The 16821-nt window shown below is 36.0% G+C and overlaps 1 protein-coding gene across 2 annotated transcripts in view; it reads right to left on the reverse strand.

The window, feature by feature from the left end:
• Positions 1 to 16821, reverse strand: part of CSRNP3 (cysteine and serine rich nuclear protein 3) — a 143622-nt gene that overhangs the window by 8559 nt on the left and 118242 nt on the right. For both annotated transcript variants that reach the window (XM_020990862.2, XM_020990861.2), the window contains exon 3: positions 11653 to 11912. In XM_020990862.2, the coding sequence (XP_020846521.1) occupies positions 11653 to 11912 (260 nt within the window). The remainder of the gene's footprint in view (positions 1 to 11652; positions 11913 to 16821) is intronic.

Below are 16821 nucleotides of genomic sequence, written 5' to 3' on the forward strand. Positions count from 1 at the left end.
AACAGATGCCCAAGTTGGCAATGTCTAAAAATATATGCCTCATTCTGCATCCTGAGTCAGGAGATGGGTAGTATCTTGCGTCATTGGTCCTCTAGAATCATGGCTGGTCACTGCATTGATCAGAGTTCTTAAGGAGTTCAAAATTGTTTGTATTTACAATGTTGTATAAATATTCCTCCTGATTCTGTTCACTTGATTCTATGTCATTTCATGAAAGTCTTCCCAGGTATCTATGAAATGGTTCCTTTTGTCTTTTCTTACGGTACAACAGTATTGCATTACATTCATATATCATATTCCTCAGTTGGTTGACCCTTCTTTAATTTCCAGTTCTTTGCTACTATAAAAAAAAAGCTGTAATGTATATATTTTTTACATGTAAGTCCTTTCCCACTTTCTTTAATCTCCTTGGGGGGATAGAACTGGTAGAAGTATTTCTAGATCTAAGAGAGTTCCTTACATATTCATTTGAGCCCATCTAGATAACTCCTTTTTTTCTTTCTCATTGAATTGTCAAAATTTTATTCCTGAACTTACTTCCCTTGTAGAATTTTAGGCTACACAAACCTACCTTTAAAATGAGATCTCCTAAAATCTTGGGTCTGTCCCCAAAGCAGCAAGGCACCCAGAGGAAGAGACAAAAAGTAGCATATGCTAGGCGTATCAAACAAGCAGCACCACCACCATGACCATTATTATTATTATTTTTTTTCAGACCCTGATGGATGCATCATAGGACTCTGAGCCCAGGAGCTTTGGGAGCAGCAATGTCCTTCCAAAAACCACTCCAGCTTCCACACCAGTCCCAGCAGCCATAACTGAGGAAGAAATTATTAGAGATGCTTTTTAATAGATGCCCAACACAGGGCTCTGCATTGTTGATTTCCCTTATTATCTTGTTAATTCCTTGAGGGCAAAGGCTATCTGATCTTTGTAGTTGTCTTCTTAGCACCTAGCACAGTGCTCAACACTCTGTAAGCATGGCTAATGGGGGCAGCTAGGTGGAGCACTGGGCTTTAGGGGTCAGGAAGATCGGAATCCAAATTTGGCCTCAGACACTTAATAACTGTGCGAACCTTAGCAAATCACTTAACCCTGTTTGCCTTAGTTTCCTCATCTGTAAAATGAGCTACACAAGGAAATGGCAAACCACTGCAGTATCTTTGCCAAGAAAAATCCAGATGGGGTCATGAAGTGTCAGACACAATTCAGCAACAACAAAAACTTGCTTAATAATTGGTTTTTCATTCATTCAAAATAAGATGCAAGTATAAAACAAGACTAAAAAAATAAACATCCTAGAATTGTGCATCTTAATGAGTGGCTTAACTTTCAAAGTAGGGGCTCTAGGAGGGCGGATCATTATTCTATAATGCAGTTTCATTGTTTGCCTTTTGGAATTGCTTCCAAACCCACACAAGAAAATGAATCTCTTGCTTCCAATCTGGTTTTTAAAGCTACCGTAACAATATCAATAGCCTCAGTGAGAAACGCCTTTGAAAGTTGCATTATTTAGTAGTTACAAGTTATAAAATGTCACTTAACTGTCGTCTTAGCTTGTGGCTTTCAGTTGCCAACATAAGGAAGAAGAGCCCATGTCTGCACAGGTTTATGAACTCTGATAAATGGCATGTAGAATATTAGAAAGCTTAGCAAAAATAACCTTTCATTAACTATAAAAGGTTTCATAAAACACTAAATGAAATCATTAATAAATAAATGGCATATAACATTCAGAGCAAAAATAAATAAGCAAATCCTCCTATGGCATATTTCTACCTTGACCATTAAACTGTTTCACTCTCTGCCCTTCATTTAACCCCTTATCCTGTCCCTGTATGAGTCCTGCTTTACAACTCAGCATTTTAGAAGCTAGTTTTCTGAGTTGCAGAGCCCAGCTGCTATATGAATTCTCCAGTTCTAATCTCAACTGACTTTCCCTTAAGACTCTGACTTGAAACCTTTCTCAGCTTCAAAATGGCAACCAACTCATTGAAATTCTGCTTTCCCAACACTGATCACCTGAGAATATTCTATTTTTTTCCTTCAGATGCTGATTGTTCCATTTCCTTGCCTTAAAGATTTTGACACCAAAAGAACACTGGTTTATTCACTTCCAAATTCCTGGCACTCTGAAATGATATACTGACCTGAAAAGTAAGAAAAATGGAATTTTTAACTTGTTTCATCACAAATGACTAATAAGCCCTCAGTATTTGGGTCTTATTACTTTTCATGATTTAGGGCACCTCATCTAAGACCTTGTCCCCCTGACCTCAGTTTCCTCATATATAAAATAAGGGAATGGATCACAGATTTCTTTTCCAGCAATTGTACATCCTACAATTCTCTGGTGATTATGGATAATTCAACAGATCTGTGATGTCATAGATTCAGTCCTCCCTTCAAAGGTACAGGCCATAACCCACCTGCTCCTCATCCTGTGTGACTCTTGTTTATGTCCTCTCATAAATCCTCACCAGGGTTTCACCCAATATGCTGGGGACTTCCTTTAGAATTATTGAAATTAGCTCGATAGTAGCCTAGTATAAGTGGGTGTGGGACTGGGACATCGTATTGGTTACTTCTAACTCTGACTACCTGACCATTCCATCTTTCCTTTCAGTCTTATGTCACTCTGGTAATATCCCTTGTGTTGCTTTTCTTGTGCAATTAACTTTTCTATTAATATACTGTAGCCTACAATTGTCAACCATATACCTCTCCATTGCCCTTTGGGTATATTTACCTGGTTTCTGATTTCATTCATAAAAATGTCTGGATTAGGGGTCCTTAATCATTTTTCTGCTATAAATCCCTTTGGTGGTCTAGTGAGACCTATAGACTGCTTCTTCTTCTTCTTCTTTTTTTTTTTTTTTAGGCAATTGGGGTTAAGTGACTTGCCTAGGGTCACACAGCTAGTAAGTGTGTCAAGTGTTTGGTCTGAGGCCTGATTTGAACTCAGGTCCTCCTGACTTCAGGGCCGGTCCTCTATCCACTGCGCCACCTAGCTGCCCTGAGACTGCTTCTCAGAATAATGTTTTTGAAAAATTCACAATTGAAGGAAATGATAAATTTCAGAGAGAGGTAAATGAAAATAAAGATGCAATTTCCCCCTCCCCCATTCAATTTAACAGATCCTCCCTCCTCTCTCCCCAATCCTGAAATCTTAGTTATGATGGCTAGTTATTGCTTACTGGACAAGGGCCTCACTTTTAGAGTCACAATAATTATTTGGACACTCAACATTTTAAAAGCATGTTTACTGAAGTGTTTAGTGTTGATTGAGTCGCTTAGTGTCGGTTGCATTTTTTAGTGTTAGTTATTGAACTGTGTGATTCTTAGGACACTCTGTCTCTTTTCTCACCACTCTGACACTATCATTATAGAAGCAGAAAGGGGCCACCCATGGGGATTTTTCATATATTTCTTTGTTTCATTGCCATTGTCCAAAGGATTCATCACCAAATGTGTCGAATAATGCTGATGTGCCTCTTCAACGTCTGTACGCTCGAAAGCAGACTTTTTTTGTTGCTAGGAATAAACTTAAAAGGCTCTCCAAAATGGCAGACCATGTCAAAGCTTCGATTTTGCTGATGTAGCCTTCAAGAACCCAGGGTCATTTCTATTCCAAGATGAAGTCACCAAAGGAAGAGGATGATAATAAGTGTAACTTATCCTCATTTTTAGTGCCAATGAAAATGCCAGTTCTTCTTGCTGAGTACTCTACTGTTAGTTCATGCAAAGGTATGTGCATGTATAGCTTAAGTGAGTAATGATGCGCAAGAATTCCAGGGTGCTTTTCATGCCTCATTGACTAGATTCTAGGTTTTGGGATGATTTAGAAGGAACCTTTGGACATTCTAGTGGCTGTGGAAGGAATATTGTTTATGATTTTCCAACATCTTCTGATATTAAATTAAAAAAAAAATCGGCAGTCTCAATCTTCAGATTTTTATTCAAAAGGTAGCAGGATGAGGTCTAGCATGTTTGATTTTAAAATGCTTAAATAATACCAGGCTACAAGTTCAAATATAGAGCCTATTTTGTAATTACTATCATTGTTCAACTTCTCTGCATTCTCATTCTGTTCTTTTGTCTGCTTTTCATTGAACTGCTAGTTCCATAAAGCCCTAAACACACAAACATTACACTATCTGAGTATGCTCCGGTTTTCTTTTTGTATGTATGCTATATAATTATAATCACTAAAACTGAATAGAGTACTCCCCCTTGTTGATCCTGTCATCTTTTGTCACTCTGACTGGTTTTTCTTTGTATGCTTCCTAACCAAACTTTGCCCTTGACCCCACAAAATAATTCTCCTTTTGTAAGTGCCCTAACTTTGTTTTCAATTGATTTTGGGCATCAAATGAAATTAGGTACATAACATGTTTTGCAAGCCTTAAAGCACTATATAAGTTTCAACTATGATCATCATTATTATTAAAACTTTATTTCAAAGCCCTTCATCAGCTTGCCTCAAACCATTCCTTTTGGCTCAACTCGTGCCACCTCCAGGCTGTTTCCGAAGCTGTGCTCTATTATGGCAATGCCTTTATCCCGGTAGCCTTGCTAAGTGGTCTTTGCCTTCTATCATTTAAAGTTCTTGAAATCTCACCTCTTTAAGACACTTTCCAGATTAGTATTAGGATAGCTAACAGTTTCGGTCTGTTACACACCCACTTTTGACATAGAACTCTGGATTATTCTTTCTGATTCTTTCTGATTACATATTCAGATGCATTATTTTAGGATAGAGACAGAAGGCTTGGCTTGAAAGTCTAGCTAATATTTGTAGAGAAGGAAAAAAACATTAATCAAATTTGTAAGCTGTATTTCTGTTTAGTGGCTTATCCTTGGGGGTTAGCAATTGTTTTGTTTAAGTAAAGGACTCTGCCTTGATTATCATTATTAGTAAATCAATGGCATCATAGAGGTTTGCTGATTTCCTTTGTTCTCTAGTCATTTTGTTTATTTTTCTTCCCATTTAATTAGAGAATTTTGGAACAGCAAGAAATGACCCTAAAGACCATCTTATTCAAAATCTATGTTTTACTGATGAGAAAACCAAGTCCTACACAGATCAAATGACATGTCCAAGTTCACACCACTAGTTTTGGTTAAAGATGTAAATAGTTACACCTGTTGGTTCCTCATATTTAAATGTTTCCCTGGGTTTTCTGGTTCTCAGTACAATACACATGCCACAATAATATGTGGTATCTTTAAGTCCCTGTAATTCTGTCCTTCAAACCCACTCCTCACAATCTATTTACCAAAAACAAAAGAAGACTATTGTGGGGAAAGGGGAGTTGGGAAGAGTCTCAGGATGATTTGTCTATAGAAATATGGCACATATGATCACCCATATTGCCCATAGCAAAGGACAATAATTCAGATTTTAGGCACGGAACATATCCAACCTCTTCATCCTTCTGCTCCTAGTTTTTAGCTTTCTTTTACATATGGCCTATTCTATGCCACCTAAAGTTGCTCTCCCCCCTAGGAGGACTATTATAGTGTTTTATACTTGAAGGTAGCAGAGAATAATAAAGGAGATGAAAGTCTTGGGAGAAGTGTAGGGAAAGAATTGTGTAGAAACACTCCTAATGTGATACAATGATATTGTGTTTATATTTTTAAACGTTTGAATTTCTAAAGTCATTCATTCCACTGTGGGAAGCTAAGATCAAGAAATATGCCTTTAGACTGAGGAACTCTTATCAACAGAATAACCAACCACAACTCCAGAGGACTTAGCTATATAATTCCAGATAGAAAGGTGATGAATCAGAGTGCAGCTTGAGACATAGCTGTCTGTCTGTCTGTCTATCTATCTATTATCTTTTAGAGGAGAGGAGGACATGGTCAACATGGGGATTTGTTTTGCTTGACTATACAAGTTTGTGACCTTTTTTGTTTTTCTTGCTTTCTCAGTCGAAGGAGGGTGGGGGAGAGAGAATATGAACCTGAAAAAAACTTGAATTTAAAAAAACATACATTCAGCTACTCTTCTTTCACTGTCCTTAGTTTTTAGTCATGACATATGACATATCACTTGTCTTTCATTCTCATATTTTAGTTTTAGTTTTTGTTTATTTTTTTCCCCATATGTAAGTATTATGTTTCACATGACATAAAGTCATTAGGGGCAGGAATTGTGTTTATATGCATTTTGTTTGTTTGGTGTCTTCAAGACTTCAGGGATCAGTGATATCATTCAGGTGGAGAATCAATCCTGCTAATATAGATTGCAATCCCTCTCCACTAGCACAAATGATTTAATAAATTGCTATAGCCAAAAATTTCATCACTTAGCAGCAAAACTCTAGGAATGAGGCTTTGAATTTATGAAGACAGGTCTTCAGGTGACAGATTTAGAGTACTTTGCTGGATCCATATTAAAAGTAAGTAAAAAATGCCAGGAATTTTGCCCAAAACTTGGCCTAGCCTTTGAAAACCTACACACTTAAATAAGACGTTGCATTAGAGTAAGGGCTTTCTCTGTGTTGCTAGCACTCGGCACAGCCCATGGCCCACAAGAGGCACTTTGTAAACATTTGTTGACAACTTTAGTGAAGGAGCATCTTTTCAAAGCATTTATAAATAAATGTCTTCTGATAATAATGGAGATTTTGCTTAGCACCATAATCTATCATTGATACATTCTACACTTTTTCAGCCTGAGACAAATCTGTGCACTTGCAAGACTAGGGAGGAATAAGTCAATGTAGTGTTAATGAAGATTGTTATGAAAACCTTCAGAAATATCAATAGTTTATGGGCTGAAGTAATGACTGTAGTAACCAAACTGTAATTTCTTATTGTTCCTAGAGCATTCTGGGACTCTGACTGGGGAGTGTTCCAAGGCTAAAGTGACATCAAGGCTAGAGACTGGTGGGTAGGGAAAGAGAAACTGACAAAGAGGTTGGGAGTAGAAGGAACACAACATGGCTTTCATTCTGATTTGTGCTCTACAAGTTCTATGGAATCATTAACATTTGTCCCACTACCTGTGTAATCTATGCCTTAAAGACACAGCCTAAGACGCACAATTTGAAGAAGTAGCACAGAAAGTAAAGGTAAAATATGACCTCCTCTTCACCATGGAGAAGAAAGGGGTAAAAAAAAAAAAAGCAACAAAGTTTCCACTAAAAATTCATGACTGAGAACCAGGTCATAGAGTGCTGTCCTAGTGGCTGATGAAGAATGGGATAAAAGTGCTAAGCACAGTAGCCATCCAAGCACTTCAGAAGTCTGAACTGAGATGAAGAATTTTGTAGGGTCAAAAGTCATTCACATTTATACAGTAGTTGAGAGCTCTGAAAGCGAAATGAAATCTCTGAGACAAAGAGGGCAGAACCCCAAAGAAGACCTTGCTTTGGACATAGAAATGCACATGATTCTAAGGTTTCTCAAATGTTCGAGTAGCTGCTTAATTAATTTTACAGATACCAATAACATTCCTACAGGTAAATAGAAAAACTGAAAAGGCTGACACACTTGTCTAACAATGTGGTACAGATGAAGAAATCCATGCATTTCATTTGGAAGAGATGACTTCATTGATTACTGCCAAGTGCATAATAGCTTTGAATGAATTTGATTAAAGAGAAGGAAAAAGACAGTATGTAATTTAAAAACTAGAATGTTAGAGGATTTTTTTTTCTAGAAACACATAGAGAGAATAGATATTATTTAATTAGCTTCTTTTATTAACTGCTTATTGACAATGTCTGGAATGCTAAAAAACGAAATTAAATACATTCCAAATCCACCTCAACTCTCCAAATGGATTAATTGCAGAAAACATACAGTATTGTGCCTTGATACCTTTGATTGACAATTAAGGACTGACTACAGCTCTAAATAAGAAACATTCAGAATGGAAACCAATTTATTTTCCCATTATTTCGGTTGCATAATTTTTCTCACATGAAAACATTAAGAAACTCTTTTCCCCTTTGGATCTGTGCTAACTATCAATTGTAAAGTGCCAATTTGCAAATAGGAACATCTATCTGTAAAACATCAGAGCAGCCCTACCTGACATAAAGAAAATCTCCTTCATATATAAGCATGCATCTGGATAGTAGAGACTTTCTCAAATTTTTAGTCTGTGGGAGTCACTTTCCTGGTTATGTGCTAATGTAGGATCAATAAATGCTTGCCAGTTACATCCTACCCTCTTTGCTCCCACTAGCTGCCTGACTTTTCTGACTTATAGTGGCCCAGGTTTGGAGCCAGGGTAGACAGGCTGTTAAAATAGAAAGTGGATATTTAAAATTATTATTATATTATTATATTCCTGGGCAAGATTGGGAAGCAGACCAAGTTTTTCTTCGGCACCTCTGCTTCTCTGTGCCTACTCCTTCCCCGCCAATCCTCCAAAGGACTAGGTTTCTCAAGTCGTAGAGGAAAGTGGCTAAAATAATTTATTCATAGTATCCAGGGACACATATTCCAAAAGGACACTCACAAAAGAATGATTCTTTAATAATGAGATTTCAAACATCAGCAGGGGAGATATTTTGAGGGCTGAGGTTTCTTCCCTGCACCTTCTGAATTCTACCCTAGGTGAATGCCTATCTTATGGCACATAAAGATGACTACAACTAATATCACCAGCATGACACACTACCAGATTCCTTCCAGCCTGTAGAATGAGGGGAAAGTGTGCAAGTATTCATCATTAAGATGCTATGCTATTATTATACAAATCATTTTGTAACAAGCACCCAGTCTCCCTGCCTCTTTTTTTGAACAATGAAAACATTACTTTCTATCAACTGGATAAAATAATACAAATTGATTCTATTTGGGCACTTTCTTCTCATTTGCAAATTGATGTGCCAAGGCTAATAACATTTATGGCTTGGCTTCTCTGCCAATTTACAAACAGTTATACCATTCAACAATCAGGTCATGGAGTACAATGGAAAACACAATGGTATGTAAATGAGAGGACCTGGGTTCAAATCCTGCCTCTGACTTTTACTGCACGTATGATCTTGGGCAAGTCATTTAACTTCCCTTGACCACAAGTTCTATCTCTGAAAATGGTGGTGGGGAGAGGGGGCTGGCCTAATTGTCTCAGGTACCTCATAGTTCTAGATCTGTTCCGGGAAATGTATTATTCACTGGGAACACAATGACAAAAATGAATACAGTCTTACTGTTATGGAAATTTTTTTCTACTTTAAAAAATATCATTTCTCCACAAACAGAACGTAACACTGGCACATAAAAATTAATGCACAAAATTTAGGAAAAGACTGTTTATAGTATATCTTGCTATTCATAGATATCCTAGGAGGTTATTCTTCAGCTCAATTTAACATTTCAACTTAATTAAAGAATATAATTACAACCAAACTGTTATTCCACAGATTCAGTTATCAGCCAAACTAGAAACTACAAGACATAAACTATATTCAGTAAATAAACCTTTATATAGCATCCTATTAAGTGTAGAGAAACACCTACATGCTTTAACATTTGGTTTTTTAACAATTAGTCTATTTAATAACACAAACTTTCATAAAATCCAAGAATATATTCCTTGCTACTGAAATAATATTCCTCAACAATCCCTACACTAACACATAATTAAAATAAAAATTATTCACATAGAACCTGAGAACATATTCCTCAGACCCTAATTAGTTTGTTAAAACTCTCACTTTCCCTGTACCCATAAAAGAAAATTTACAAAAAGTCAGAAAAACACACTGCTGGATATACTAATCAGAAAACATCCCTTGGTACAAATTGACTGACCTTAAACCTTAAAGAAACAAAAAATAATTTCCCCAAAACCCCATAAAAATTATGTTGAAATATAAATAATTAAGTTGCAAATCCCCCCAGACATTTGAAGACAATGTACTCCCCCCCATATTTTATCACACTATATATATAGATATATATAGATATGGATATATCTATATATATCTATCTCATATTCAGAAATTATTTTTGGGGGGTAATTTTCACATTATTCATCTTCCCATGTGGCTTCTGATCAGCTCATTTTAAATTAGATCAAGCTCATATCATTAGACCTCCACTGTCTTTTTAAACCATATTCAAGTGTAGGTAGTAGGAATTTTAAATATCTTTTCCATTTTTTTTTATCCCAAGGAAAATCAGTAAACTTCTCTTATCAGCAACAAACCAAGGAAAGTCCCTCGCCCAGGATATTTTTTTTCAAAAGTAGACAATAAAGTGCTTCTTCAGATTTCCAACCTAAATACAATTAAAAAGGAACCAATTATCATTGTGTTATTTTTATTATTATTCCTTTTAAGCTTCAGTTGTTCTCTCTCTCACTGTTTATCTCTATTTCTCTCCCTGCCCCCACCTTTTTTCTCTGTCTCTGTCTCTTCCCCTCCATTCCCCTGCCTCTCGTAGAATTAGATATAGCTGAATAATAACTAAGTCAATGTGCAGCCTTGCTCACGGTTCTCAAGCTGTGTAGCTCCCACTAACATTAATGACTCACACAACGTATCTCAAAATACGCCACAATGAATCCATTTAGCATCAGACAAAAATCACAGACATAACAGCTGTTAAGAACCAGAGGACACAGAACCCAGCCATCAAACAAGGAGTCCCTGGAGAGCACAGTCCTTCCCTATACACAGAGGATAGGAGCTATTAATTTACTCTTAGTAAATAAAAAGAATATATCTATGAACCTGTGCATTGTTTTTTAAACTAATGCCTGGGGAAAAACAAAATCTCCATCTTCTTCTTTTTGGTGGGGGAGGGGAGTGGGAGAATGGAGTTGATGTAAATGGAGATAAGAGAAGAGGGAAATTGGAAAGCCAACCAGAAATCACTATTGGAATGTTAAACAGTATTTTCTGAAGCATGATGCTTTGGTTGGCGGTAAAGTAACTATGAAAAAGAAAGCCTAGTGGGTGATACAGAAATTCTTTAGGAAACTGGCAATGAACCCTTCAAAATTATTATTATCATTAATATTGATTATGATGCCAAAAAATGTGAATCATGCCCTTAGATTGAGCTGTTGTCAATTTCTTTGGCATAAATGCTTCACAGTGATATCTGAAACAGAGATAAGTAAGGTAAAGAGAAAAAGTGGACGTTTGAAAACCTATCAAAGCTTTCCAAGCTTACTTTAAAATAGTAAAGAAAGGGATAAAGTTTAGTGGATAGGTAATCTCATGGAATTCTGATATTCAACAAGTTACCCTTTACAAGTATCATAACCACTCTTGGGACATCCAAGACAGTATTTTCCTTAGCACATGAAAGCTACAGGAGAGTATTTCCTATTGGCCAGGTAAGAAAATCAATGAGAATTTCAGGTATGGTTCCAATTGCTTATAGAATGTTACTAGGGGATCTGTGATTGGATAAGTGTCTCCTCTACCTTATCTCAAAGCACAGTTTTCACCTGCTGCACATTTGAAGTCTGACAAAATACTCCCACGTTGTCTTCAATATGATGACTACTGCTTTGTTTAAAATCAGAAATGTATATCAGCTAGGATGATCTATAAAATGCTAAATTTGGATTGTGGAGATAGTTGAAATCTAAAGGAAATTAAAAGTTAAACTCACCAATTAATGAACTTACTACAGGGGTTAGAAAAAGAGAGATTAATGTTTTTTTACCTTCAGCTTTAAAGAGTTAAGTTTTTCCTCCCTGAGGTGCTCTCTTAACATTTCTCTATGGAGCCTCTCCTGTTCCATCGCAAATTCGCCAAGGGTGTATTGGCGCACACTGTTATGGCGGCTGGACATGCCCAACGTGCTTCCTCCTTGACTGGGAACACTGGTGAAACCTTGTCTCCTTGTGAAGTAGTAAACGGTAACGCAGCTAAAATGAACATTCTTTGTTCTCAGCCGCTTTTCTCGTTTCAGGATTGAGGAAGCTGCAATAGAAGGAAACAACTTGATGAAAACTTAAGAGTGACAAATATACATTAAAGGGAAAAAAATGACCATATATTTGTAGGTGAGATATTTGCAAAGTGCAACCCTTAAAGTTATATAAATGCTATTATTATTATTAATATTAAAAGTTTTATACTTTAAGATACATTTTTTTCCCTTCATGTCCAAGAGGAAACTAGCAATGATATATCTGAGATGAGGATGAAAGAGAGGAAAGCATCTCCCTGTCTTCTTGAAATTCTTCTCTAGCTACTCTCATCTATTTAGATAATAGTAGAAAAGAATTTTTTAAAATATTGCTCCAAAGATTTTCCAGTGGAGACAAATGGCCTTTATATCATTAGTACATATTAAATTCCCCTTCTCTCCAGTCTCCTGAATTTTAGCTTAATTAGGTTTTCTGATACAACCAATAGGATAATTTCAAAATGAGAATTTCCCCCCATTCTTTGAGAAATCAGAATTCCAAGAGTTTGCACAGTATTTAGGGAGAGTTGTTGACCTTAAACCACACTTTATTCAATACTATTCAGTTTAGGCACATCTGCCTTAAATGACTTCTTTCAAGCCTCAGCTCAAATCCTGCCTTTTGCAGGAAGCTTTTCTCATTTTCCCACCCCCCCACACACTCTGTCACAGGTAGTGCCCTCCAACTTCATGGGTTACCATCTATCCACCCATCCACCTACCCATCAATCCATCCATCCATCTACCCACCCATCCATCCATTCATCCATTCTCTCTCTTCCTTCCTACTGCCTCCTCTATATAACAGCAAACAACTGTGAACTATGATACACACACACACACACATACCATAGTACCCAGTTTTCGTGTATTTTCTCCCCCATTAAAATATGAGCTCTTTCAAGACAGGGACTGTGTTTTTGTTTTTCTTTGCATGCCCAGCACTTAGCACAGTGCCAGGTATGTGGTTCTTAATAAATACTCATTGACTGACAAAAACATGATTAAACCCTTATTTTTAAAGTCATTTCCAAACTGCTGCAATACTACATGCTAGTCAAATATTTTTTTCTACAAGCAAAATTCAAAAATATGACAATGATCAGTTAAATTATTTTCTTCTTTATTTATATTCTGAAAAATTTGACTAGCTCCAATCTCAATATTCAAGCAGTATTGATATTTAACTATACCATAAAGACAGCATGGCAGTTTGTACTCTGCATGCTGTTATACTAATAGCAATAGACAGTTATAGAAGAACTATGATCAATACAACTTTGTTTTGGGTTTTCCTTTATTTGTTATTTTTGGGACTACACTAAGTATAGCAGTAGTAAACCATTACAGGGCTTTATCACAGTTGAGGTTAGGAGAGAGAGCAGGGAAATTCCTGGAGCATCCCAGCACTTTTCTTTTCTGGATGGAAAGTTACAGGTAACATTTTACTAATCTTTTCTTATAATCTGAGAAGTAACAAAGATGATGAGTGGATCCATTGTAGGGATGGCAGGGGAAGGGTGAGTAGGATGATGGTTACTGACACGTCCTCTCCAATAGCTATGGGACACTTGTGACAATTACACTTATTTTTTTAATTAAATGTGATTTTAAAATATAAAAGAAATCTTAAAATTATCCTTGATGTTGAGGCCAGAAGACAGACTGATAGAATTCAGAGCCAGAGTCACTGCATGGGGAGTTTTAGGATAATGGAAAAAATTTGTCCTCCATAAACACGACTATAGTTAAATTATTTTAATAATATTTGAAGTTATTTTTAAATGTCTCTACAAAGTCTGAAATGCTACAATGATTCTGAAAAGTCCATGATACTTAATACCTATGAGTTTAACCCAAACTATGTCTATATAGTATGTTAGAACATAGCAGAGAAGCTAAAGATAATAGATTTCTTTCATAGATCTTGTTTATATAATTTACACTTTTCAAAAAATTTGAGACATGTAGCTAAAGTTCCCATAAGTGAGAGGCATACCATAAGAAGTCCTCTTTATTTATGTTTATATCCTTTCCAATGTCCCCTGGAACTTAGGGTTTTTTTTTTTTTTTGGAATGGGGAAAGAAGTTCCAATGGGTAGAAATTTTGGAGAATTAGATAATAATCTCTCATATTTATATTGTGCTTTACGGCTTGTCAGTCATTTTTATATATAATTTCAATTGATGAGATACCATCACAAGACAACCCTGAAAAAATCAGTCTCTGGAAGTAACAAACAAAATATCAAGCTGATCCTATGCACTTCTAGAAGATAAAAAGATTCTAAGTCTATACATATCTGTTAGGGGTTAAGATAAGATATGCAAAATAAGAACGAAATCTATTTCAGAACATAATATTTAATATGATGTAAAAGATAAATTTTGTGAGAAAAGACTGAAAAAAAACAACCCCCAGGACTCATTGCACTGTCTTATATTCCCTTATTTAAATGGCTTACTTTACCAGACCACATGTGCTTCTTCCTAGGACAACATACCTACATACAAAGAGGTATTTAACCAGTAATCACTTGGTCACTGAGTGATGAATTATTCAATTATGGTAACCTATGAAATGAATTAAATACAAAATAGACCTTAATCTTGTATATCTCTCTTATATTTTATCAGTGGCTCTTGTATAAAAGGGGGTGAAGGAAAATGGGAATAAATAATCGCAATTTTTAGACTGTTTGTAAACATTAAAGCTTGGCACTCCACATAAGAGATTTTTCTTTAATGACCAAAAAATTGTGACACCAAAAATGGGAACTGAACCATCAACCCAACCACATTTTTCTTATAAATGAAATTAGAAGATATAAGGAAGAAAAGATTAATAAATGATACAGTAGAATTGTTTCACTGTGGGCCTAAAAGTAATAAAGAACATTATTTCATTAGAATCCTGATCATCTCACCTTACAGGGTTAATGATAAATAAGCACAGGCAAAAGGCCCTCTAGATTCTTCACTTTGAGTATGACAGGGTCTCATTAATGAAATCAACAGAAAATCAAGAGTTCTAACAATTCACATGGGAAAAACCGAGTGGATGAAGAATGTCTATTGCCCAGGCAACAACATGAAAATAAATGGGCAACCCATTCAGTTAGTCCAAAAGTACATACATCTTGGCAGAGAACTGGAGTTTATGTACCATCATCTTCTATTAAAGATGATATATAGCAATTCACTAAAGAACGTGAAAAGATCCCTCAAACAAAGTCAACGTACATCTTGATACTTAGTGATTTAAACGAGAGGATAAGCATAGGAGAAAAAATACATTGGAAAAACTCCTTAAGAAAAAAAAAAAAAGAAACCAAAGGACAGACTACTACTCAGAACCTTATACCTGTATAAAGATTCACATGTCACCAGATATGGCAAAGAAGAAATATCACCTGAGAATGAAGTTAACTATATCTTATCAGAGCTTGGTTACTGACTTAGCAGTCAGTTGTTTGTGTGCAGTCAGACAACTGACAACTTAAGAGCAGAGAGCAAAATGAACATGAATTTTAAAGAAAGAATAAATTTGAGAAGATACTATGTATACTTATGATTCCAATCTCACCTATTAAAACAAGCTATTGATGCAAAAGAATTGCAGGGAGAGGAGTGTAGCTAAGTGGTACAGTGGATAGAGCACTGGTCTAGGAGTCAGGAGGACCAGAATTCAAATTCAACCGTAGGCGCTTACTAGCCATGTGATCCTGTGCAAGTCACTTAACCCCAATTGCTTAAAAAAAAATACAAGAGGGGGAAGTTGGGAAGGGATGACAACAAAGATACTAGTTTTGACTGTCACCATTTCTTATAGTAATTTTAGCTAGTATAATGACCACAATGAAGTAGCAAATAGAAAAAATGAATCTTTAGAAGGCTTAGCATTAGACTCAACTAAGATTATACAAAGAGAATGTACAGAAGAAAGTAGAATGAGGATGATTAAGAAATAGAAAATGGAAAGGATTTCCATGTGTCTCTGTAGCAAATTACTTCAAATGTTAATTGCAATGGAATTACTATTTAAAAAAATTAAATTAATATTTTTGGAACTATCCTATTTGACTATACTACTTCTGTAGCTGATGTGCTACAAAAGAAAGTAGGAATGACACTTAGGAAGATATAGTAGGGGAGAGTGTCTGGACTAGACCAAGCACCTACTGAAGAAATTTGTGCTGGAGGTAACACGATTTTGAAAGTATAGGATGATTGAATTATAGTTGGGAGGAAAAATTAAAATGTAAATAAAGGCAGTATAATACAGGAGAAAGAGCACTGCATTTCAAGGCAGGGAACAGGTTCAAATTCTGCTTTTGTAACCCAGATGATGCCATGGACAAGTTATAGGCCAAAATTTACCCATTTGTAAAATGAGGAGGTTGTACCAAAAAGGCCTCCGAGATCCTTTATAGATGAAAATCTATGATCTTATGATCTATAGTATAATCCCAGGGTATTAAGAAAATTACAAAAATAATCATTGAGGGGAGAGGGATGAAAGGACATCAGTAACTACTGACCCAGATGCCTACTTTCTTTTAAAAAAATAAATTAGGGGCAGCTAGGTGGTGCAGTGGATAGAACACCAGCCCTGAAGTCAGGAGGACCTGAGTTCAAATCCGGCCTCAGACCAAACACTTGACACTTACCAGCTGTGTGACCCTGGGCAAGTCACTTAACCCCAACTGCCTAAAAATAAATTCAAATTTTCAAAGTTTTATTGATTTTTTTTTAATATTATAAACATTTACAGATCACCCCTGTCTGCTTCATCTGTAACATGGGCATAAAAGCATCTATTCTCACATGGTTATTGTGAGGATAAAATGAGATAATATTTCTAAACAGCACTGTAAACCTTAAAGCACTGCTATTATTATTATTAAAGTAAAAAAATTA

This window comes from Phascolarctos cinereus, unplaced genomic scaffold (genome assembly GCF_003287225.1).
Source record: "Phascolarctos cinereus isolate Bilbo 61053 unplaced genomic scaffold, phaCin_HiC Scaffold_726;HRSCAF=1367, whole genome shotgun sequence".
Lineage (NCBI taxonomy): Eukaryota > Metazoa > Chordata > Mammalia > Diprotodontia > Phascolarctidae > Phascolarctos > Phascolarctos cinereus.